Source organism: Podarcis erhardii (assembly GCF_964252035.2).
Source record: "Podarcis erhardii genome assembly, chromosome: 17".
NCBI classification, from domain to species: domain Eukaryota; kingdom Metazoa; phylum Chordata; class Lepidosauria; order Squamata; family Lacertidae; genus Podarcis; species Podarcis erhardii.
Genome location: NC_138515.1, coordinates 9,689,793 through 9,713,772, shown reverse-complemented (window position 1 = coordinate 9,713,772; position 23,980 = coordinate 9,689,793). Strand labels below are relative to the sequence as shown.

General features: G+C 46.0%; 2 protein-coding genes across 4 annotated transcripts in view; both read left to right on the top strand.

Moving 5' to 3' along the window:
• Positions 1 to 23,980, top strand: part of LOC309332070 (alpha-2-macroglobulin-like protein 1) — a 124,766-nt gene that overhangs the window by 43,278 nt on the left and 57,508 nt on the right. For 2 of the 3 annotated variants that reach the window (XM_081844792.1, XM_081844790.1), the window contains exons 28-37: positions 1,983 to 2,051; positions 4,549 to 4,711; positions 5,367 to 5,527; positions 6,190 to 6,405; positions 7,221 to 7,342; positions 7,531 to 7,621; positions 8,678 to 8,746; positions 8,909 to 9,011; positions 9,891 to 9,932; positions 11,754 to 11,834. In XM_081844792.1, the coding sequence (XP_081700918.1) occupies positions 1,983 to 2,051; positions 4,549 to 4,711; positions 5,367 to 5,527; positions 6,190 to 6,405; positions 7,221 to 7,342; positions 7,531 to 7,621; positions 8,678 to 8,746; positions 8,909 to 9,011; positions 9,891 to 9,932; positions 11,754 to 11,779 (1,062 nt within the window). In that variant the 3' untranslated portion in view covers positions 11,780 to 11,834. Of the gene's footprint in view, positions 1 to 1,982; positions 2,052 to 4,548; positions 4,712 to 5,366; positions 5,528 to 6,189; positions 6,406 to 7,220; positions 7,343 to 7,530; positions 7,622 to 8,677; positions 8,747 to 8,908; positions 9,012 to 9,890; positions 9,933 to 11,753; positions 11,835 to 23,980 lie in introns of those variants that run through there. The other variant, XM_081844791.1, reaches the window with a different exon arrangement.
• Positions 16,911 to 23,950, top strand: APOBEC1 (apolipoprotein B mRNA editing enzyme catalytic subunit 1; the record flags this gene model as incomplete). Its single annotated transcript, XM_081845640.1, has 4 exons — positions 16,911 to 17,472; positions 19,164 to 19,191; positions 20,926 to 21,326; positions 23,826 to 23,950. Exons 1-4 carry the CDS (start codon positions 17,358 to 17,360, stop codon positions 23,948 to 23,950), a joined length of 669 nt encoding a protein of 222 aa, XP_081701766.1. The 5' UTR covers positions 16,911 to 17,357.

Sequence of the window (23,980 nt, the reverse complement as noted above, 5' to 3'; positions counted from 1 at the left end):
TTGGGAGTAAAACTCCAATTTTATTTCTTAAACCTTTCAAATCTGGATTTCCCAAATGCTCCCACTTCCAACTTTATCCAATTCTTATTATTTTTGATGTTCTTGTTAGTCTCTCTCCTCTTTCTTTTCCTGTTTTCCTGCACAAATGTTCTAATTCCAAAAGCTTCTAAGTTCCGCTGCAGAGGCTCTGTTATTCAGGAACGAAACATAATGCCAAGTCCCTTCCATTTTCAATAGATAAGTCTATTGTCTACTTTAGTGTGTAAACCTCTGTAGTCAAAATAATGTTCCATTTCTGCAGTTTCCCAGGAGATAAAAGGTTCTGTCAAATTCGATGTCAACAACTTGTAATATCCCTCGGCTCCTCTAGGTGGATTATAATAACTCAGTGCCCTTCCAGATCACGTCCACCAGTCAAAGTAACTTTATTATTCCTTGTTTTAAACATTTTGTATCCAAATTGTAACAAATATAACCGGCAAAGTCCTCGTAACATAGTTCTCATTATTGTTCTTCTGCTTTGACAGCTCTTTGACAGCTGTCAAAACCTCTCCTTGTCTTCTCCCGGCGCTCTCGCTCAGACGCTCCCAGGTTCCGGGGGGGGGGGTTGCTTTTTAAATAAATTCCACTTTTCTCCTCCAGCTCAATCTTATAATTTTCCATCGCGAAATTTCATAACTTTATCAAAATAAGGTTGCACTCAATCTTAGATGTTAAGTCCTTTACTTTAGCTCCTCTACAACAGGGGGGGGGCTGACTTCCTTTTTATACCTCCCCCGCTCGTTCCGAATTATTTAAAAAATTTCTCGCCTTTTTTAGTCCAAGTTCCGATTACTCACGGGTTATACTTTTAAGTCCGAATTTCCAATGGAAGAAGTCAGCGCTCTCCGTCGAATGGCATGCGGCTTCGCTCGGCAGGGGAAGCGGAGGACTCAAAGCACACACCCCCCTGTCACCCGTTCCGCAGCCTTTAAAAAGGCTCCTTCGCGGGTCGGGGGGGGCTCAAAAGGTGCCAGCCGAGTCACCATGTCCATGGGTTCTAGCGCCCATGGTTTTTGAGGGTCCCCGCGTCGCCGGCGCGGCAGGACCCAGCCCCTACCGAGCAGGCTCCCTCCGGAGCTCGGAGGGAGTCCGCCATTCGGCGATGGCGCCAACCCGGAAGTCCTCGCACTGGTGTGCTTTTGAACTGCTAGGTTGGCAGGAGCAGGGACCGAGCAACGGGAGCTCACCCCCTCGCAGGGATTCGAACCACCGACCTTCTGATCTGCAAGCCCTAGGCTCTGTGGTTTAACCCGTGTTGTTTTTACTTGGAGTAAAAATCTCTGTACACCTGAAACAGGAAGCTGATATAAGCCCATAAATCCGTCCCCAGGTTAGACCATGCTGGTGCTCTCTTAATAAAGGGGTCCAGAGGAGCAGTCGTTAGCAATGCTCCTGTTGCCTTTTGTCTTGAGAAGTGCAAGAAGGGAGCTCCCTGTCCTCTCTCAGCATCCTCGCAAGGTCAGCAGTGGAGGCTGAGGGTCACTCCCACCCTGCAATTGCGTTTCTCCGTCAGGCAGAATCTCTGGTGCAGAAGAAGACAGCTTGCTATTTCCTTCCTGCGAAACAGCAGTAGCTGATGAACAACCAAGGCTCAGTATGTTTCTGGTGCCTTTGTCAGATTAACAGAAAGAACACAAATTATAATGAATGTAGTTCTGCAAGCTCTCTCTCCTGCTTCCTGTGCTGCATGACCGATTCCTCCTGACTAAGGAATGTTTTGGCCACTCCTTGTATAAACTTCCTTGGGGCGTGGGCGATACCTTGAAATTACCTTTCCTGACATTTAAGGTGGGAGTTTCACACAGACAGGAGTGAATCACGTTGGTGCTTATAAGTGATGCTTAAAATAGTCATATACTCAAGGCCTGATCATTGCTTTCCAAACTGTGAGGAAATGGCTCTCATAGTCCTCTGGCTTGACTTCTCTCTTCCATTCTTAGGGCGGTGTGGATGATGACTTCTCACTAACAGCTTACATTGCTGCCTCATTGCTGGAACTGGGCAAGAATGTAAGTCCCTCTGGCTTTCCCTCTGGGCCTTCCTCATTAGTCCTTTGTTAACCCAGGATCCAAAGGATGAACTTTATAAACAAGGAATAGATGTGTTTACTGGAATAGACACATGGGCTGTGTGCACATTCAAAGGACATTTCCCACCTCAAAGAATTCTGGGCCCTGTAGTTTGTTAAGGGTTGCTGGGAATTCTAACTCTTTGAGGGATAGAGTTAGAATTGCCCAGATTTCTTCAAGGAAAAGAATGCGCTTTGAGTGTGCTTTAAAGATATTTATACATGCCGCCCCAATCTCCATGCAGCAAGAGATTCCTGGGGTTCAAGCACTTGCCCAGTGGTCAGATTCCTTGGAATGAAGGTCAGCGGGGACTGTCTTTAGGATATACAGTTCTTTTTACCTATATATACAACCTGAGCATAGGATGGAGGAGCATTAACACCCCAAGATATATTGCACCTACATTAGTGTGAGCTTTGGAAGCAGCACAGAGCAAGCATGTCTGTGTGTGTCCGTTTCTAGCAACTCGCACAGATCTCTCCGGTTGCTGATTGGCTGCTCCTGCATGCCAGTCAGGTCGCTGATTCACTTCCACCTGGAGCTGGATTGGGTGGCTCCTGCGGACCAATCAGTCTCTCTGTTTAGGGAAGCTTTTAATGTTTAATAGGACATTGTATATTAGTGTTTTATTGGAAGCTGCCCAGAGTGGCTGGGGAAACCTAGCCAGATCGGCTGGGTATAAATAATAAATTATTATTATTATTATTATTATTATTATTATTATTATTATTATTATTTTGTCCTTGAAATATACTCGAAGTCGAATGTGAATTTCATGCTCTTTATTCGGCTCATAGTAGCAATGAATGAAACTTTCCCCAAAACGTCTAGCTTTATATACATTATTTACACAATGGGCCCTGCGTGATTGGCTAATTCCGAGCTGCTCCTGTAGGCCAATCAGGATGTGGATTCACCTCCTCCAGAAGCCTGATTGGCTGCTCCTGCAGGCCAGACAGGTCGCTGATTTACTTCCACCTGGAGCTGGATTGGATGGCTCCTGCGGACTAATCAGACTGCTGTATTCTAGATCCTATTGTTCTAGGATTCAGCTCAGTACATAACAGTCCTCCTACTTAGCAGTTAGGTGAGGGGCAGGGAAGGGCCCACTCATTTGTTCCACACCACAGAGCAACTTATTTTATTATGCTCCTCATGGTGATAAGCTAGTCAGCCAAAGCCATTAGCTGAACAAAGGAATTGGTTTGGCAAGCTTGCTGTCATGCATTCTACCATAACAGATACAGGATTCCGAAAATTGGAAGGGACTCAGGGCATCATCCGGACTGACACCCCACCCTCCAGCCCCGCAACTCATAACAGTATGTTGTGCACACTTTGCAACTGAAGCCATCAATGCAACTGAAGTGATTCATCCATTTCCTGGCATTTAGGCAGTTGAGTGAGCATTGAAAGCCCTTAACATGCTAAACCAGGCTTCCTCAACCACGGCCCTCCAGATGTTTTGAGACTACAATTCCCAACATCCCTGACCATTGGTCCTGCTAGTTAGGGATCATGGGACTTGTAAGCCAAAAACATCTGGAGGGTTGAGGTTGAGGAAGCCTGTGCTAAACCATGGGTAGGCAAATCCAGGGGCTGGATCTGGCCCAATCACCTAAATCCAGCCTGCGGACTGTCCGGGAATCAGAGTGGTTTTACATGAGCAGAATTTAAAATGCATCTCTGGGTTATTTGTGGGGCCTGCCTGTTGTTTTTACATGCGTAGAATGTGTGCTTTTATTTAAAATTGCATCTCTGGGTTATTTGTGGGGCATAGGAATTTGTTCATATTTTTTTTCCAAAATATACTCCGGCCCCCACAAGGTCTGAGGGACAGTGGATAGGCCCCAGGCTGAAAAAGTTTGCTGACCCTGTGCTAAACCATGTTTATTTTGTTAACTGAATTTGATTACATTTCGAGAAGGCTATGCCGAAAACTTGAAAATTAGAGGCTGGTTTGTTGGGTGACCTTAAGCAAGAGGCCTTCATGCTCTACAATCACCCCAGTTTATTTCTCTTCTTCGTATGAATGTTAAAGGTTCAGGAGCATGCCTGACTGGGGAATTTCAGGTCAATAGGAAAGAAAAATGTGCACCACTTGTCAGCTTGTTGTTGGGTTTAAGCAATTTCTTGCTCAGCGTCCTGAAGCTTACCTCTCCAACACTGCCAACATTCAATCAGCCTGTTTAACAATTTTCTGACTATAAACTGTGCCTCTATAATATAATATAGCAGTATGTGGATTTTTCTGCTGCCATATCATCATAATGTCTTGGGGCGACTAACAGCAATTTATTTCCCTATATTTTATGCAATTCATTTACATAAGATGTGGTAATATAAAGCCTGCCCCCTCATATAGGATATTATGAAATCATATCCAAGCTGCAAGCTAATTGAGTCATTTTATTTTTTAAAAAAAAATGCTTTAAAGGATACCATGGTAGAGAACGCCTTAGCGTGCCTTAAGAAGAACTTAAGTTCTGCAGAGAGCAGCTATTCCAAGGCTTTGCTAGCTTATGTCTTCACTTTGGCTGGAGACACAGAGATACGGCATCAGCTCTTAACAGCCTTAGATGAACAGGCTGAAAAAACAGGTAGGAGGGATTATTTCATTCAGTACAATCTTTGTTCTGGAGGTTGCCGTTTTGCAAGCCTGGTTTCCAGGCTTCCTTTTCCGATGCCCCATTCAGAATATTAGCCCTTTCCTCTGAAGGTGCTATGGGATAACCAGTCTCATATAAACAACATGCTTAAGTCTAATTAATGCATGAAGGGGTTAATATCATAGAGTAAGCTGTCCTGCCAGGCTTAGTGAGGCAACTTCCCCTTACCTTGGGAGGAAATAGGTAATCAAGCCTTTTCACTCCAGTCTATCTGAGAAACTCAGCTTGTAAAGAGGTTTGATCTGATTGTCCACATGGAATTCGTGCTGGAAACCCCCACTGGATTTCACTAGCACCTTCACATCACCTGTTGAGTTCTTGAGTTCCTGTATTCTGAGCACTTCACTTGCTGCCCTTCCCCTCTGAACATATACATATGTCAATTCATGTCTTTTTCAATCTGTGAAATAAGAAAATAAACCCTCCTGTGAAATAAGAAAATAAACCCTCCAGAATTATTTGGAGTCTTTGGATTCTCAGGAATAATGGAGAAGGATTTGGGTTATTATGGAGCCGTAGGGCTGGCTTACTTTTATGTTCTGTTACTGAACGATGTTCTACTTCATTCTTTCCTCCTCCTTTGTAGATGGGGCCATATCCCTCTCAGATGTAGAGACAACAGCCTACTTTCTCTTGAGTTACATCTCCAAAGCAGAGGTGTCCACCGATGAAATCAAATATGCCTCCCAGATTGTGCGTTCCCTCACCAAAGCACAGAATCCATACGGAGGCTTTTCTTCCACACAGGTAAGAGGCAAGATCTTTCCTCTATAGAAAGGGGAGGCATCTCAGACAAGGAGAGCTCCTCTTTGTCGAGTACATTTTGTCACACTAAATTGAAGGACTTGAATTTGCCTCAGCTAATGCAATCAGTATTGGTGACAATTTTTGTTTTAAAATGTTTATTTATTTGTTGAAATTATTGAACATGATACTAAGTGGATCACATAAAGTAAAGTGTCATGGGATGCAATAAATGAATAAGGGAACTGGTTAAATTTTAATCTTTCGGCAAATCACAGTATTATATGCCTTATGTGAAACTGGGCCACAAAATCATGGCATGGAATGAAGACCCATAAAAATATATGAAAAAGGATAGCATTTGGAACACTGTGGAAAAGGGAGATGTAATATTTAAGAGAGGCATGTTGCATAATTCAGCACAGGACTGTTCCATGCAGATATGCACGTGAGGATGTGCAGTCACATATCTAAATAATCAATAACTGTGCCTGTTTATAATCTCCCTGCACATTCATTCATTCATTGCAAACAGCTACGCTTGCATATGCATGAGAATGATTGCTACATGTTGCCAAAATTCCCAGTAATGGGTGATTTATCTGATGGTTTTAAAGAAGAATCTTGCACCTACCACACCCAAGATGACGGTTTGCTTTCCCCAGGACACAGTGGTTGCCCTGCAAGCTTTACCCAAGTACGCAGCATTGACCTATCGTGAAATAGGCGATGTGAAGGTCCTGGTGAAATCCAGTGGGGGTTTCCAGCATGAATTCCACATGGACAAGCAGAACCGGCTGGTGTTGCAACAGGCCCCTCTTGCAGAGGTTCCTGGTCAATACAAAGTGGAGGTGTCGGGGGACGGCTGTGCTTATGTGCAGGTAATCACATGGAAATCACAGGGGAAGAGTAGCTATGAAAATAAAGGTGTTTCATTGAAATTCTACTTGATATTGATCCAGAGCAGAACTCCAACGTATAGTTAGCAGGGTAAAAATTTAAACACGTTGCAGGATTCTCACCCCCCAAAAATAGACCAGAGGCAATTGTATTTCATCCAGCAAAGCTTTACTGCCACTGAAGGCGAATGAGCATAATGGTTACAAATCCAATACATCCAGGATTGGCACTGTCCATAAGAAATCCAGTTGCTGCAGACTTCACTTAAACTTACAATAACTTATAATAAGACCAAAACCTAACACTATATACAGAACACCACACCAGAAGGAAGAGAGATTGAAAGAGAAAGTGAAACCCAGGCTCCTTCTGGCCTCACTGTTATAAGTCAGCATTACCTTTCAGAAAGAGATAAGAGAACCAGTTTAAACCAGCTGTACTCTGCTTCTCTGAAGGAATAACCCAAACATCATGAACCTTCTGCTTGTTTCTTTCACACAGAGAAGCTTCCAGAAACCTCTTGAATTAATTAGAAGAGGAAAGATCTCTACACATCAGATCAATACTTTCTGTACTAAGAAATGCAAACTGACAAGGATGATATGTATGTTTCATGTGCATGCAAGCCCCACAGCTCTATGCAAATATACCACCCCTAGATCTGTCAACTGTGCTTTTTAAGATTGCAAGGATGAAAAGCTTTTTCTCCACAATGTAGTACAGTACTTGCTTGATATTATTGCTACAAGTTAACAGGAGCTGGGAATGAAAACATTCTTTTTTTTTCTCCACCTAGACTACCCTTAGATTTAACTACTCACCTGAACAGACCAATGTTTTTGCTTTGAGTGTGGAGACATGGCCAAAGGAATGCAACCAGGTTTCCAGGAAATTTTTCGACATCCATCTACAAGTGAGGTATGGAATTTTACCCCTGTTGGTTCCTGAGCTCAGAGAAACACAGGGAGAAGCAGCCTGTAAGGCTTTAGTGGCATGAAGAATTGCACCCAGCTCCCTTAGGAAGCTCTTAAGAAATGCTAGCCATTGAGCCTCATCTCTCCCTGGCTTTCTTTCTTTACTGAAACTTGACTCGTTTCCTCCGATAGCTACACAGGTCAACGGAAGACAAGCAACATGGCCCTGATAGAAGTGAACTTGGTATCAGGATTCATACCTCTCAAGAAGTCTGTGAAGAAGGTGAGAAAGTCTTCTGAACCTCCATCTTCTGCCCTTCCTCAGTGTATGCAAGATGCATTTGTTAATGGCCATATAAATTGTACACTTGTAATGATCTGTTAGGGGACACGGGTGGCGCTGTGGGTTAAACCACAGAGCCTAGGACTTGCCGATCAGAAGGTCAGTGGTTCGATTCCCCTTGACGGGTTGAGCTCCCGTTGCTCGGTCCCTGCTCCTACCAACCTAGCAGTTCAAAATCACGGCAAAGTGCAAGTAAATAAATAGGTACCGCTCTGGCGGGAAGGTAAACGGTGTTTCCATGCGCTGCTCTGGTTCGCCAGAAGTGGCTTAGTCATGCTGGCCACATGACCTGGAAGCTGTACGCCGGCTCCCTCGGCCAGTAAAGCGAGCTGAGCGTCGCAACCCCAGAGTCGGCCACGACTGGACCTAATGGTCAGGGGTCCCTTTACCTTTAATGATCTGTTGGGAGATGCTGCTTTAGGCTTGTTGTGAAAAACCAGTTATGGCCGTTTGCCTCAAATCCTCTCATATTAGCACCATATCTGGCTTGCTGGAAGCATCTACCCACTGAAGAATCTGAAATGTTCCCCTGGCAAAAGAAAAAGGAGAACGCATGTCTGAAGTGTTGCTTATACAACTCATTAGGCGTCCTTTCCAGTGCAAGATGAGATGGACAGGCACTTGCTCGAAATTGCTCTCTTATGTCCTGTCTAGGCCAAAAACAGTGTGCAATTTCTGATGGCAAGCAGCCCTCCCAGGCACAAAGGTCTTGGGGCATTCCCCTCCTTTGAACGAATAAGGGTTTCTGCCAGGTGGAATGTATGGAGGCTCAGGTCTGCCTAGCAAAAAGATCCAGCCAGGGAAGTAACGCGGTAGAAACAACCTACAGGCCACAATTCGGCCATCCCTAGTATTAAAACAAAAATGCAAATCTGTAGGTTGAGCAGCCCACACCTCACCTTTTGCATGAATGCACAGATCTCATGAGTGGCTGCAGCACAAGACTGGTATAAACAAAAATCCTTAACTGTGTCCTGCTGTTCTATATTCTGACAGCTGGAAGGGAAAGCCAACGTAAAGAAGGTGGAATTTGACCCCGACAAGATCAGCATCTACCTGGATCAGGTGAGAACTTGGATCAGGAGTACTTGGGAGCGGGTGGCTGAAGAGACTTCATTCCAGAAGTCTAGGAATGTGGAAAAGCGGGTAGGTATAATAGGGTTGTGGTCTGTAGGAGTGGTTGCAAGAGCTAGATCTGATATTTTGCCCCACTCTGTTTCTCTTTAGTTGGACAGCACTGTTCAAACCTATGTTTTCTCTGTGGAGCAAGAAATTGACGTACTGGATCTTAAGCCAGCGATAGTGAAAGTCTATGATTATTACCATCCAGGTAAGCATCTGATTGGTTACTCCCCATTAATATACAACTGCATCATGACTCCGCAAGTCCTGCTTTTTTGCTCCCACAGACCTTTGCCAGGACGCTTCAGTCTCTCAGCTGCTCTGATTCTGTGGTGGTTTTTTAAAAAGTTGTTCTTCCCCAGTACCTGGCATCCATGGGCAGCTGCCAGGGCTCTCCACAGCTTGACAGGGTCCACTGCGGCTGACATTTACCCTTGGCTCTAAGTAGCCCAAGATCGCTGGGTTCTAAGCTGCCATTTTAAATTCCCACCATCCCAATGTTGTGTCATTCCAGGACATTGCAAGAAATGTAATTAGTAGGCACTGTGGGTTAAACCACAGAGCCTAGAACTTGCCGATCAGAAGGTTGGCGGTTCGAATCCCCGCGATGGGGTGAGCTCCCGTTGCTCAGTTCTTGCTCCTGCCAACCTAGCAGTTTGAAAGCACGTCAATGTGCAAGTAGATAAATAGGTACCACTGTGGCGGGAAGGTAAATGATGTTTCCGTGCACTTTGGTTTCCGTCACGGTGTTCTGTTGCAGCAGAAATGGTTTGGTCCTGCTGGCCACATGACCCAGAAATCTGTTGTGGACAAACGCCGGCTCCCTTGGCCTGAAAGCAAGATGAGCGCCACAACCCCGTAGTCGCCTTTGACTGGACTTAACTGTCCAGAGGTCCTTGACCTTGACCTATTTGTGTTCTAATTTTGGGGGGTTGTTTTTTTATTGCTTTCAATATGTTACTGATATTTTGCTCTCTTAAACGTTGCTGCACGTTTTATTTCATTGCCCTGGGATTTGGGGCTACAAGGTGGCATAGAAATAAAGGAGAACGTAACATCTCACAGGCAATTCTTCTCTCTCGCTCAGATGACCATGCAGCTGTCGAATATAATGCCCCCTGCAGCGCAGGTATGGAACAAAGCAGCTCTTGTGACTTGCTGGTTTGTATGGCTTGAGTCGCTTCTCAGGAAATCACCAAATCAGACCATTGATCCATCTTGCTCTGTATTGTCTACACTGGACTGGTAGCCGCTTTCCAGGGTTTCAGACAAGGATTCTCTCCCAACCCTACTTGAAGATGCTGAGGATTGGACCTGGGATGTGAAGTTGTACCAGACCTATTCAAGCACTCTGTTTATTTATTTTTATTCTTCCATTAGCACTTAACTCTCCATAACATGGGAATCCTCCCCTCCAGCCCCCCAAATTGCTATCTTCAAATTTCATCCGCAACAAGGCATTTCAATGGAACTTATAGTCCAAAATACCTGAAGAGTATCAGGTATGGGAAGGCTGCTTTAAAGTGTCCTGTGATCTGTAAAAGGGAGGTATCTTGTCCCCCACCCTTAGTTCCCCTTACCTTAGCATGCTCAGCTGCTTTGAACTACATCATTCCTTCTTTCAAGAGCACTTAACTTTTAATTACAGTCGTACCTTGGTTTTCGAACAGCTTAGTTCTTGAATGTTTTGGCTCCTAAACACCGCAAACCCGGAAGTGACTGTTCCAGTTTGTGAACTATTTTTGGAACCCGAACGTCCGACGGGACTTCCGCAGCTTCCGATTGGCTGCAGGAGCTTCCTGCAGCCAATCAGAAGCCGCGCTTTGGTTTCTGAACATTTTGGAAGTCAAACAGGCTTCCGGAACGAATTCCATTCAACTTCCACGGTATGACTGTAATTCCATTGTATCATTAAGAACAACAGCACAAATACATGATGGAATCATAATTTTAAAAGCACAACAACAGAGCCACTCTTGTCAAGAACCTGCAAGTACTTTAGGAAAGGAAAGCAGGGTGAGGAAGAATGTCTCCTTCTCGCTCATATAACCATTGTTACAAAAGTCTGGCACCTGTCCCTCTCTCTGCCAAGCCGTGGCAAGAGCACATAATAGGATCTCAGGCGCCTACATAGGATCTGTGTCCCTTTTGAGAATAGAAGACACAGTGGTGGCTGTTGTGCTTTAAGTAGTAGATTCCCCACAAACACACACACCTGTTTACACCCTTGGTCTGCATGGAGTGGGTCCAGATCTTACTACATTGCCCAAAGCATTGCGGGCAGTCCTTCCTTCTCTCTTGCAAAGATGGAGCCCACCCTTTCTTCTTCCCAGAAGCCCCTTGCCCTCCCCCAGAGCAGTTACCCTGGAAGCCTTCCAAATCTCCAGTCTCTGGTGTCTCACCTGAGAGCGGGAAGTACCATTGTCTTGTTAACGACCCATAATGGCTCTCTTAACGGCCCTAGTTTGGCCAGGCTACCCAGGAATTCCTTTGCAGCTTATATTCTCCCCTCAGATCACAAATAACCCCAATTCCTAGCATTTATTAATTCCAGTGTTTAGGGGGACACCCCCTTGTGTAACACCATGTTCTGTCCCCTAGAGTGGATAGAGCACTGCAGCCTATGCAGAGGTGGGAAATTTGTGACCCTCCAGATGTTGTTGGACTCCAACTTCCATCAGCCCAGACAGCATGGCTGATGGTCAGGGATGATGGGAGTTGTAGTCCAGAAATGTCTTGAGGGACACAAGTTCCCCAGCCCTGCTCTAAAGCCTTGGTAGTGTAGACAGTCAATTGCAATTTTTCTTACAGTTTTCAGTGGTAGTGTTAAAGGCTTCCTGCTGGAAGCACCACCAGCCCACAAAAATGATTGATATAAAGTTGAGGTATTGTACTATAGACTGATGTACGTATGCATGCTTTAAAAATAAATTTGTGTTTCTTTCCACAGAAACCACAAAGGAAGATAACCACTGAGACAATCGACCATTGTAGCTGAAACACCCCAGTGAACAAAGAAATAGTTACAAAAGACTGTTCTCTTTGTGTGTCATTTTGGGGGGCGGGGGCAGGGGCAGGACTGCTTATTTTTATCACAAAAACACAAAACAGTAGAGCTGAAAATTGTCGTGGAATTCTGCTCAGTATTGATCCAGGGCAGAGACCAGCATATAGTTAGCAGAGTAAAAACTTAAACACTTAACTTAAACTTACAATAACTTGTAATAAATCTAAACCTTAACACTAAGCATACTATGTACAGAACACCACACCAGAAAGAAAAGAGATAGAAAAAGGAAGTGAAACCCAGGCTCCTCTAGCCTATTTTTATAGTTAGCATGACATTGACAGAAGAGATCAGAGAACCAGTTTAAGCCAGCTGTGCTCTGATTCTCTTTGAAGGAATAACCCAAACTTCATGAACCTTCTGCTTGTTTCTTTCACACAGAAAAGCTTCCAGAAACCTCTTGAATTAATTAGAATAGGAAAGATCTCTACACATCAGATCAATACTTTCTGTACTAAGAAATGCAAACTGACAGAAATATCTGAGGATTGTTTTAGTGATAAGATCCACCTGGGTATTTAGTGGGAATGACGTTTAGAAAATGAAACCCAGAAATCTCAAGTGAAGAGGCACTGCCACAAATCACAGGAGACAGAGACTTGCCTCAAGGCAGACAGGACAGCACATCTTTCTCATTTCAGAAGAAGCTTGGTGCTGGAGAATTTTTCCATTCATATTTTTACCTTTCCTTCAGAATCCTGTTTTGGATTCTGGATGGCCTGGCTATGCTAATGAAATAGACTAGACTCTGTCACTGCAGAAAGCTTCAACACAGGTTTGCTTTCCTCGAACAGTGGGTACAAGCAGAGGACAGGAAGCACTGGACACTGGATAAGGTATTGCAATAATACAAGGGGGCACACACACCAAATTGGTGTTGGGTGGGAGGAATGATCCACCCTGGGCACTGTCATGGGAATTGGAGGAACACTTGTCATTTGAATGCTGATATCTGAAAAACAGGAAAGTGCTAGTTTAAACAGTTTATGGAGCAGACAATAGCAGGACAAACTCAACAGTGCTTCACCTCACCATTCTGGAGGAAAGTGGAATGGAATGAGTTACCAACAAAAGTGTCTGGATTCTCTGCCAAAACGGAAGAAGCGAAAGACAGCCACTTCAGAAAAAGGGATCTCTTACACTAAATGCTCATAGCCAGCAGAATCGTAGAATGTGACTAAGCTGCATAAAGAGTGTAAACACACCATCAAAACCTGTGCAGGATTTGGAACTTGATTCCCCTGTAGCCTCTTATTGCAAACTGAGTAAATCCTCTTATTTTTTCCCCACCCTGGTGTGGTTTATTGGGCTTGCCACCAACAGCATTGGACCTTCTGTCTCACAACATTTCTGGTAACGTGGGGTGGGTCTTTTGTTCATCCTTAGTGTCCAGAAGTGGCTGGAGTGAAGAGCTTGCAGCCACCATCACTCAGCACACACCAAACTGAGTATTTGGAAGATCTGCCATAAGATAATAATAATAATAATTTTATTCTTTATACCCCGCCCATCTGGCTGTGTTTCCCCAGCCACTCAGGGCAGCTCCCAACAGAACACTAAAAATAGAATAAAACTTCAAACATTAAAAACTTCCCTAAACAGGGCTGCCTTCAGATCTCTTCTAAAAGTCAGATAGTTGTATATTTCCTTGACATCTGATGGGAGGGCATTCCACAGGGCAGGAGCCACTACCAAGAAGGCCCTCTCAAACTTTTCACCCTCTGGGCCACTGATGAGCTCAAGAGCAGGGGGGAACTTACTAGTTGGAGCCAAAGAGACCTGTGCAGACTGAGGGAAGATGATGAGGCTAAGTCCTCAAATGACAGAGTTTTTATGTGTCCCATGTTCTCACATTCAGGAGATGGGGAAGTAGATAGCTCTGTGTGGGTTTGTACTCCCCTGGAAGGAAGTTAGGGGCTGTGTTGTTTACAGGAAGGGTAAATTCTCTGCTCTGCCCCTCCAACCCACCCCCCTCACTTTGCAATTGCTATTACTCCAAAGTTAGCCCTCCTCTGAGCAAACCCAGTCAAACTTATGGACATGACTAACTTAGGTACATTAATTTCACTGGGTCTTCTCTTATTGAATTCTACCCTAATCCTTGACCCCAAGGCTGCAGGCACCATTGGCCAAGACTCCAAGGAGGTGCCATGCCCCAATCTGGTGTGCCCACCTCATGCTCTCTCTCACATAGTGGAACAGGAGGTTTGCACACGCACACACACACACAGATCCATCAAGCAATGTGGGAATCCATCAAGCAATATGCAGGCAGATGAGGTCCAGTGAGAGGGGACTGCAAAGCGCAAACTTACACAGCATGCCCTTCCACCGACCTCGTCCCAGAAGTTTGACCTACATGCCGCTGCTCTAGGACCAGGGACTCCCAGTTTTTGCCCTTTAACGGGCCCTGCAAGCACCACCGCATGGGGAGGGAGCGTGAATGCATCCCCCCCCCGACTTGATGTTGAGGAGATTTCACCCCTCCCATACCCAAGAATCTCCTGAGAATCTCCTGAGGTCTCTGCTGACTCTACAGAGAGGAGGAGCAATGTACTGCTCTCTACTTAATTAGTCAAGTGAGTGAGTCAGTCTCTGTGTGTGAGAGAGAGAGTCAGTCAGTGTGTCGGAGAGAGAGTGCAAGAGATCGTGTTTATAGATAAGATTGCTGCTAAGAGCAGCTGCAGGCACTCAGAATATAGCATTGATTTATGCTCAGAATATTTAGCTCTGTATATAGTCTTGTATTATAGCTGTAGTTATAGAATAAAGGAGGATACTTTACAGAGCTGCTCTCCGAGTGGTTTATACTCTGCAAGACTCTGCAAAACGCTGCTGCGCAACGACTGTATAATTGAGACAGTGAATCCGGTGCTCTCAGCTCCAAGCTGTGAGTCCACAGCACTGTGACCTGTTCCTGTGGGAAAGGAGGTCTCTGGCAGTGCTACCCAGCTCGCCTAGCCCAGTCGGGGCTGTAGTGCATGAGTCCAGTTGGTACACTGGCTCAAGGGCGATGCTGACAGATGTTAGACTAAAGGATACCTTGCCAAGGCCTAAAACCGCCATAAGGTAAAGGTAAAGGTACCCCTGCCCGTATGGGCCAGTCGTGTCCGACTCTGGGGTTGCGCGCCCATCTCGCTTAAGAGGCCGGGGGCCAGCGCTGTCCGAAGACACTTCCGGGTCACGTGGCCAGCGTGACAAGCTGCATCCGGCGAGCCAGCACAGCACATGGAAACGCCGTTTACCTTCCCGCTAGTAAGCGGTCCCTATTTATCTACTTGCACCCGGGGGCGCTGGGACCGAGCAGCGGGAGCGCACCCCGCCACGGGGATTCGAACCGCCGACCTGACGATCGGCAAGTCCTAGGCACTGAGGTTTTACCCACAGCGCCACCCGCGTCCCATAGTTGTGACAAAACCGCCATAGTTGTGACAAAATGCTACGTGGAAGGCGAAACCTGCCAATGCAAGGATAATTCCTTCCCGGTTCTGAATACAGCAACCATCTTACGACCGTAGCAGCACCCACTTGTGATAGGAATTTTGAGGTCTTAGATATATGTTAAATGTTCATAAGTGTACCAACCAAGCACATACATAGATCAGCACTGGATGACCAACCTGGAACCATTTTGATTCCCCAACTGTCCCAAACTGACCAAATATTTTTCTCTACAAGGTCAAAGGAAAATGGAAAAGCCTCCCCATTGTCTTTTCTTTCACAAATCCTGTCTTAAGGGTATGTCTGTGTTTGAATATTTGACCAAACTGCGGGAGGCAGTGGAAGACAGAAGTGCCTGGCGTGCTCTGGTCCATGGGGTCACGAAGAGTTGGACACGACTAAACCACTAAACAACAACAACAACGTGTTTGAATAGGGTGTGAGCCTGTGACATGGCCCAGGAACTAAGTATTTATCATTACAAAAGACTAGCCAGGCTCCCCAGGAAGTAACCTGCCAGACAGGAGATAAACAATGACAAGAGAAAAACAACATTCAAATTTCTGTTTTAAGACCGCCTTTTCTGTGATGTAGGTATGATGTATCTGAGGGGTGGTCTTAGGTTACACCCTTTCTGTGATGTATGTATGATGTTTCTGGGGGTGGTCTTGATCTACAGTGTGGCAATTTCAGAAGTCTTTATAAGGCCTTGCGCGCCATTTTTCTGGGTTCCTCCTCTCTCCTGAGGGTGAGGGGAGCACCCTGTTGCAACAGATCAATAAAGATCAAGCTTACTACCTGCTTTGCTTCTCAATATTCTCTGGTTGGCCTCTGTTATTCTCTCCTACCAATAGGGAACCTATGTAAGGACTCTATATGGGCTCTTGGATCCCCCGTAAGGGAAAAGGGCAATTTTTGTTTACAATACGCTGACCTGGAATGCAAAATATTAGCCTGTAAGGAAAGACTCATTAACTTGAAGACCGCTGACCTAGGATGAAATTATGAAGGCAAGAAATTATTAATTTGAGGGAGGATGGGTGGGTGATCCTGGAAGAAAAAACAGCAAAAGAGGCATGGACAACGGAGTCTGCCTCTTTTCTTTTGGCCTTAGGTCCACCCCCAGCCGGCCGTCCATTGTCCTCCCTGGCCAAGGGCAGGTCAAAGTCCGGCCCAAGCAGGTGGGTGGCACCCGCCCAGGTGAACACCGCTCGGTGCCGCAAACCCCAGCCACCTGTGGGGAAGGAAGGGCGGATATTATCTCTTCAGGCCTTGCACACATGTGAGTGGCAACGTCCCAAGGTCTTTATCCCTGAAGCTGGTTTGTGAGTTGGTCAAAGAACAGAAGGATCACTTGGTTAAGCAGGAAGAAAGGAACAAAGGACCAAATGCCCAAATTTAGAAGATCTTTTCTAAAGAGCTGGGTCCTCTTTTTCAGGTGGCCAGCCTAGGGGGAAAGGGGGGGTAGATTCTGCCCCAGGTCTGTGAAGAGATTTTGAAAGGGTTAACAGTTGAGAGTCAGCTGGAAGCGGATGGAATCAGTGGGTGCTCCTTGGGGGTGGAGGGGAGAGTGTTCAGCAAGGAAAAACTGAGAGACGGTAAAGGGTTGAGGAGTTGGAAAGGGATTATTGTATGGCAGGGAGAATTCAGTTCCTATCTTAATGCAAATCTATCTAGTTCTCCCTTGGGTGACCAAAACACAGCTTGTCCTTTGAAACATATGGTTTTTGAAGTGCAGCAATCCAACCTCACAATGGGTTTATTTGGGGAATACAAATATTTCATAAATGTCTGCAAAAAAATGCAGATATCTGCGAAAACATCGTACACAGATGCAATATTTATTGGGGGGGGTGCATTGCAAAAAATGTGAGAATTATTAGGAATTGCTGTTGTTTGCCACTGTTTATGGTGTGAATGTAATTTGTAATTCTCCTTTATTGTGGTGCTTTTGTAACCCACCCTGGGACTTTCTGCTGAAGGATGTGCTATCAAATAAATAAGCAAATAAATAAATAAATAAATGCTGGAGTTTCGTTTGTTACCATGAGCCCTTTCTGGGGAATGGAAAGTGAAACAAAGAATGCTTCATATAAAAGAAGCAACAAGTCCAAATGCTTGAAGCACAGCAAAATGGATCAACAGCTGCCGACAGGAAGAGGTAAAATTCCAGTTCTGTGGGTGGATTCAATGAGGGCATGCTTTTTTCTCATGAATGGTCATGAATTCTCAATGAATTCTCACCTACCGCCCCCCCCATTGAACAATTATCATTTTTGCAGTCCCTCAGTAGTTGAAATACAGCATGTGATGAACATACTATATGTGGATGGCACTGTGGTCTAAACCACTAAGCCTCTTAGGCTTGCTGATCGGAAGGTCAGTGGTTCGAATCCCTACAATCCTCGCTGGCCCAAGTAGGACAAATTCAGCCAGCTAGCCCTGGTGATCATCTAATTCTTATTAAATGGATTTCCCCTAAATTGATTTCTGAACTTTATACTGTATTTTATGCTGCTTTTGCAATAAGTGTTTTAGATTTGTTGTTAGCCACCCTGAGCCCAGTTTTTGAACCAGGAAGGGTGGGGTATAAATATATTATTATTATTATTATTATTATTACAGTGGGGTGAGCTCCCGTTGCTCTGTCCCAGCTCCTGCCAACCTAGCAGTTCGAAAGCACACCAGTACAAGTAGATAAATTTGTACCTCTGTGGCGGGAAGGTAAATGTTGTTTCCGTGCATTCTGACTTCCATTACGGTGTTCTGTTACGCCAGAAGCGGTTTAGTCCTGCTGGCCACGTGACCCGGAAAGCTGTCTGTGGACAAACGCCTGCTCCCTCGGCCTAAAAACGAGATGAGCACCACAACCCCATAGTCACCTTTGACGGGACTTAACCATCCAGGGGTCCTTTACCTTTAGCTTTACTATATGACAGCACGTCCAGCTCCCAAGAGATTGCGATCTACTCCCAGCTTTTGGTGGGGAGGGGGGAGGAGTTTTTTAGTCCAGCGATCGCTAAGGATCCCGTGATTGACAAGGATCAACAGGTGATCTACTGGTTGGACATGCCTGCTATATGATAACATCCTGGCAGTCCATAGGGTATTTTCACACATGAGACTCAGAGGCTGTAGTTCGGTCAGATTTGAAATAGGAAGATATAGCCTGCATTAACCAGAATACTGTAAAGAGAGGTTGCCTTACGGTCAAATTCTGCCTGTGAACTTGCATCGTGTTTGCATATATGTGTTTAATCTTGAAGATAAAGCTATTTGGCTTAAGGCTCAATAAGACTTCCACTTGTCCTGCCACTTTCTCCTGGGGAAACCCAGTCTTTACTGCTGAATCGCAGGGCAAACACCAAACCACTTGGACCCATGCTTTCTAGACACGGGACAAGGAGAAGTGTTGACAAGCCCATCTATATGCATCTTCGTCAATATATATTGTCTGTCTGTATGTCTGTATATAATCCATGAGCAGCTCATAGTGCAATAAGAGGTATTTTTGCTGGTTGTCACCTATGACAGCATCAGCACCATTCTGTAGTCCTTGAAATGCTTTGTGGGTCTTCTGTTTTGCAGTTGTATTGCCCTACATTCTGATTTATAGCCATTTCAAAATTCCCTCTAGGTGGTCTTTGGCTTCCGACACTCAGTACAAATCATACAGGAGAACGGAAGTCAAACAGAAAACTTGTCATAATGGGGTTGTACGTGCTTAAATGTCATCGATTTCAATATGTGTGCATAACTGTGCATTGCCTTGTGGCCATTATTTTTAAAGTGACAATTCTTTAGAAGGTTTGAAAAGCCATGTTGCTTAATTGTGTAATTTACTTCCAACAGGTCCATTAGTCAGAGGCAACAACCATAGGTAAGAAAGGCAATTTTGTATATTGCACTCGAAACATAGAAAGCAACTCAGTCGTTCAGCCCGGACACTGAGGTCCAGCTCCGAGGGCCTTCTGGTAGTTCCCTCACTGTGAGAAGTGAAGTTACAGGGAACCAGGCACAGGGCCTTCTCGGTAGTGGTGCTCACCCTATGGAATGCACTCCCATCAGATGTCAAGGAGATAAATAATTATACAACCTTTAGAAGACATAGGGATGTTTTTAATGTTTAATGTTTTACAGTGGTACCTCGGGTTAAGTACTTAATTCATTCCGGAGGTCCGTTCTTAACCTGAAACTATTCTTAACCTGAAGCACCACTTTAGCTAATGGGGCCTCCTCCTGCTGCTGCTGCTGCTGCTGGAGCACAATTTCTGTTCTCATCCTGAAGCAAAGTTCTTAACCCGAGGTACTATTTCTGGGTTAGCGGATTCTGTAACCTGAAGCGTATATAACCCGAGGTACCACTGTATTATGTTTCTGTATAAGCTGGAAACTGCCCAGAGTGGCTGGGGCAACCCAGTCAGATGGGTGGGGTACAAATAAAAATAATAATCATCTACATTGAGGAGGCAGAAGCACTAAGAACCAGCTTCAAACAAATTATGTGGTAACCAAATGTATCAAATATTTCTCTTTGCAAATGTCCGCTTCTGTATAGTACAGTAGTTCTGTTCCTTTTTGTGTCAGTTTTTGCTTTTGCTTTTGCCTTTTTGTTGCATTTCTTTACCTTTCTGCTTCTGAGTCATGTCAGTGTCAGGGACTGGGCCGAGGAGAAATGGTGGAGACCTTCCCTGCCTGACCCCTCCAGAGAAGAAGACAGTTCAGAATTACAACAGGGGTTTGAGGGATGTCACAGCTCAGAGGCAGATGAGGTGGGAAGCTGGGAAATAATGGGGGGAGGAGGAGGAGGAAGAGGAAGCACCAAGAGGGCAACTACTAACGGGCACAGTGTCTTTAGAAAGCATTCCAGATCCTCCATCTCCCAGAACCCAGTGAGCCTTGAAAGTAGGAGAGCAAAGAGCTTAGAGGCAGAGGGCACAAAGCAGCACCCATAGAAGTGATAGATGAGGAAGTGGGAGAGACAGAGGGGGTGGAGATTCACTCAGGGGAACGCCATTATTCCAAGAGTCTGAGTCGTGTCTGACTGTTATTGGGGTTCTTTAGTCAGGAGTTACATAGCAGATATAAATAATAAAATTATTCGTCGTCATCATCTGTGCAATAGATCACGCCACTGAGTAACTTCACTGCAACATCCTGCACCAGTGACAGCTTCTGGATCAGTCCTAAGGGAAGCCCTATGTAGATTAAGTACATTACAGCAAGACAATTTAGAGATTACCAGTGCATGAGTCACAGTGGCCAGGCAAGCCTAGTCCAGGAACGGTTGTAGCTGGAATAGCAGCCAAAGGTGGAAGAAGACACTTCCGGTCACTAATAGCTGCTTGGGCTTCCAAGGGCAGAAATGAATCAAGGAGCACTCCCAGGGTGCATACTAATCCATTTAGGGGGATTCAAATCCAGGCAGGTCGGACACATTACTCCTAGACCTGGGAACCACCCAGCCATAGGAACCAAACTTCCCAGGATACAGTTTCAGCTAATTGTCCATTATTGCATCCAGACACTGGTTCGGAAAATGCATGGCCTCATGTGATTCGGATATTGATGAGTGATGAAACATTGCCTGTCTGTTGTCTCATTTGCTCTAAAGGTGGAAACTCGAACCAGATGTGTTTTGGCGGAATTACACCCCTATAGGACGACCAGAGCGTACTCATCTCCTATATGAAATCCGGTGGGGACGAAGCCGCAGGTACTGGAGAAACTGGTGTACAAGCAACCGCACCCACCATGCTGAAATCAACTTTTTGGAAAATGCCTGCGAGGAGATAGACCGTCGGACAACCACCCCATGCACTGTCACTTGGTTTCTAACATGGAGTCCTTGTGGTAAATGTAGTGGCCGCATAAAGCAGTTCTTGCAGGAACACCCACATGTGACCCTGGAGATACGTGCTGCACAATTATTCAGTCCTAATTCCAGGTTCAATCGCAAAGGCCTCAGGGACTTGGCTAATTTCGGAGTCCGGATATGCATCATGCAGCTGGCTGGTAGGTTGCAAGCTTAATTTATAATTAGCAAATGGATGGTGGACAAAAGACTAGGCAGGGGGTTGATAAACAATACGTCTTGTATGGCAAACCCATTTCCCCATAACTTTTGTGTCAGGGACTGGACTGAACAGGAAGGCTGGGAAGTGTCCTCTTGGTCTGCTCAGCTCCTCTCAGGAAAAGAGGGGGAGTGGGAAGTTTCACCTTCCTTGTCTCCAGCAGTTTAAAGTGGAGGAGACAGGGTTGAATTACAGCTGAATAAAGAGTAGCCTAGTTAGGAGATGGTAGAGGAGAGGTGGAGGGAGGGAGAGAGCAGCCAGCAGAGACCTCCCTGGAGAGTGTGAGGGAACCTCCTTCTCCAAGGAGAAGAACAGAGAATGCAAAGGAGTGTAACTCTTGGGAATTTCCATAGGTACTCAGGATGTTGTTGAGGACGGAAGAGGAGGGACTCAGAGTAGGCAATGTCTCCTTTGCATGGAGACATGGATTCTTTGTCTTGCACCCAGACGACTGAATAAAAACCATAAATACAAACTTGCTTGTTCTTCTTGCCTTTGATGCTACCAGGGGAGAAGGGTATTCTCCATGTCTGACATTTTGCGAGAAGGAAAATTATGGGCGATCGGGTTTTTCATGGGTTGACAATTGCTCTGATTCAGCAGTAAACAGCAGCGTAGCATCATTTGCTGGTGCCCGGGGTGTTCAGGCATCAGAGGGTGAACAGAGCCCGCCACACTGGCCCAGTCCTCACCACCGAAACCAAGCAGGGCTGTGCTGTGCCTCCTGCCCACCTTTGCAGGGGGAACCCAGCCAGCTGACGTGGCCCTTGGCGAGCGAATCCACCGATGCCCATGGAGAGGAACACTGGGCTGGGCCATGCTGAGGTCACCCCTTGCCTGCTTCCCTACACCTGCACCCATGGCCACTCACCATCCAAGGGAGGAAAGAGCGAGTGCTAGCCAGACAGCCATTCAGTAAGGGGGCCAGGGACATGGTGGTGAGGCCAGGCTGGACTCTGGAGCCCAGGGACCTGCAGCAGCAGGCAGGCCTGACAGGCATCCCTGCATGGGGGTGCCTGGTTTATGCCCCCTCAAAATTGTGTGCCCAGGGCCAGGGCCCCTCTTTCTGTTAGGATATTTCTGTTCCACCTTAAAAAGGGGACAGGCCATTGTGAGTCACAGCCTGCGTACTTCCGGCTCACAGGAAGTTTCTGTTTTGTATATAGCTTTTGTTTCTCTCTGTTGCCTCAATACTAAGGCAAGCAGTCATGTTTTTCCTTTGTTCTGACCAACGCTGAATAAAGTTGTAAATATGCTCTCCTGGGTGCATCTTTCCTTGTGGAAGCTCTGCGAAAAGGGCGTGCATGAGTCCTGGAATGTGGACAGCTACAGTGGTGCCTCGCAAGACGAAATTAATTCGTTCCGCAAGTTTTTTCTTCTTGCGAGTTTTTCGTCTTGCGAAGCACGGTTTCCCATAGGAATGCATTGAATATCAATTAATGCGTTCCTAGGGAGACCGCCTTCAGACCAGATCCGGGGACAGTCTGTCCCCGGACCTCTTCTGAAGGCTGGCGGGGGGGAGAAGGACTTTTCTCCCCACCGCCAGCCTTCAGAACAGCCTTCAGAACAGTTCCTGCAGGGCTGCCTAGGCTGCGGATAGCAGCCAGCAGAGCGCCCCTCGCGCGGGGCAGACATCTGCAGCTTGGGGAGCCCTGCGGGGAACTCTTCTGAAGGCTGGAGGCGGGAGAAAGGCTTTTCTTCCCACCGCCAGCCTTCAGAACAGCCTTCTGAATGTTGGCGGTGGGGAGGAAAACCTTCCTCCCACCGCAAGCCCCGGGAACAGAGGAGAATCGCTGTGCGCCTTCTCCTCTGTTCCCGGACCTGTCCTGAAGGCTTGCGGTGGGAGGAGGGCTTTCCTCCCCACTGCCAACATTCAGAAGGCTGTTCTGAAGGTTGGCGGTGGGGAGGAAAAACCCTCCTCCCACCGCAAGCCCCGGGAACAGAGGAGAATCGCTGCGCGCCTTCTCCTCTGTTCCCGGACCTCCCACCGCAAGCCTTCAGGACAGCTGCTGCGCTTCCCCGCTGTCCCCGGAGATTTCCCTATGGGCTTTCGTCTTGCGAAGCAAGCCCATAGGGAAATTCGTCTTGCGAAGCCGCTAAAAAATCGGAAAACCCTTTCGTCTTGCGGGTTTTTCGTTTAGCGAGGCATTCATCTTGCGGGGCACCACTGTATTTCCAATGCTCGTGTCGCTAATTGACTGATACTGTTTCCATGGAAGACCGGGAGACAACGTGGAAGCATGATGGCCTTTGTCTCCCTGGCAGTATCCCAACACTTCCCCCCCCACACACACATGGTACACCCCTGGCAATATATAGTGTGTTTTTCAGGGAGGGATTGTGGGACAAAAGCTTAACCACTTGGACCCATGCTTTCTAGACACAGGTCAAGCAGAAGGGCGGACAAGCCCTTAGACTTACAACCTATTTATTCCCTCAGATTATTTATATTGTTGGAGAACATTTGTGGCTCATCAAAGGAATGAAGAATACTTTTCGCTACCGTGGTATTTCTTGCCTTTAATAATGTTTTATTCCCAACAACTGGGCTCCATCCTCAGGTAAGTTCTACTTTGAAAGAGATGAGTACAAAAT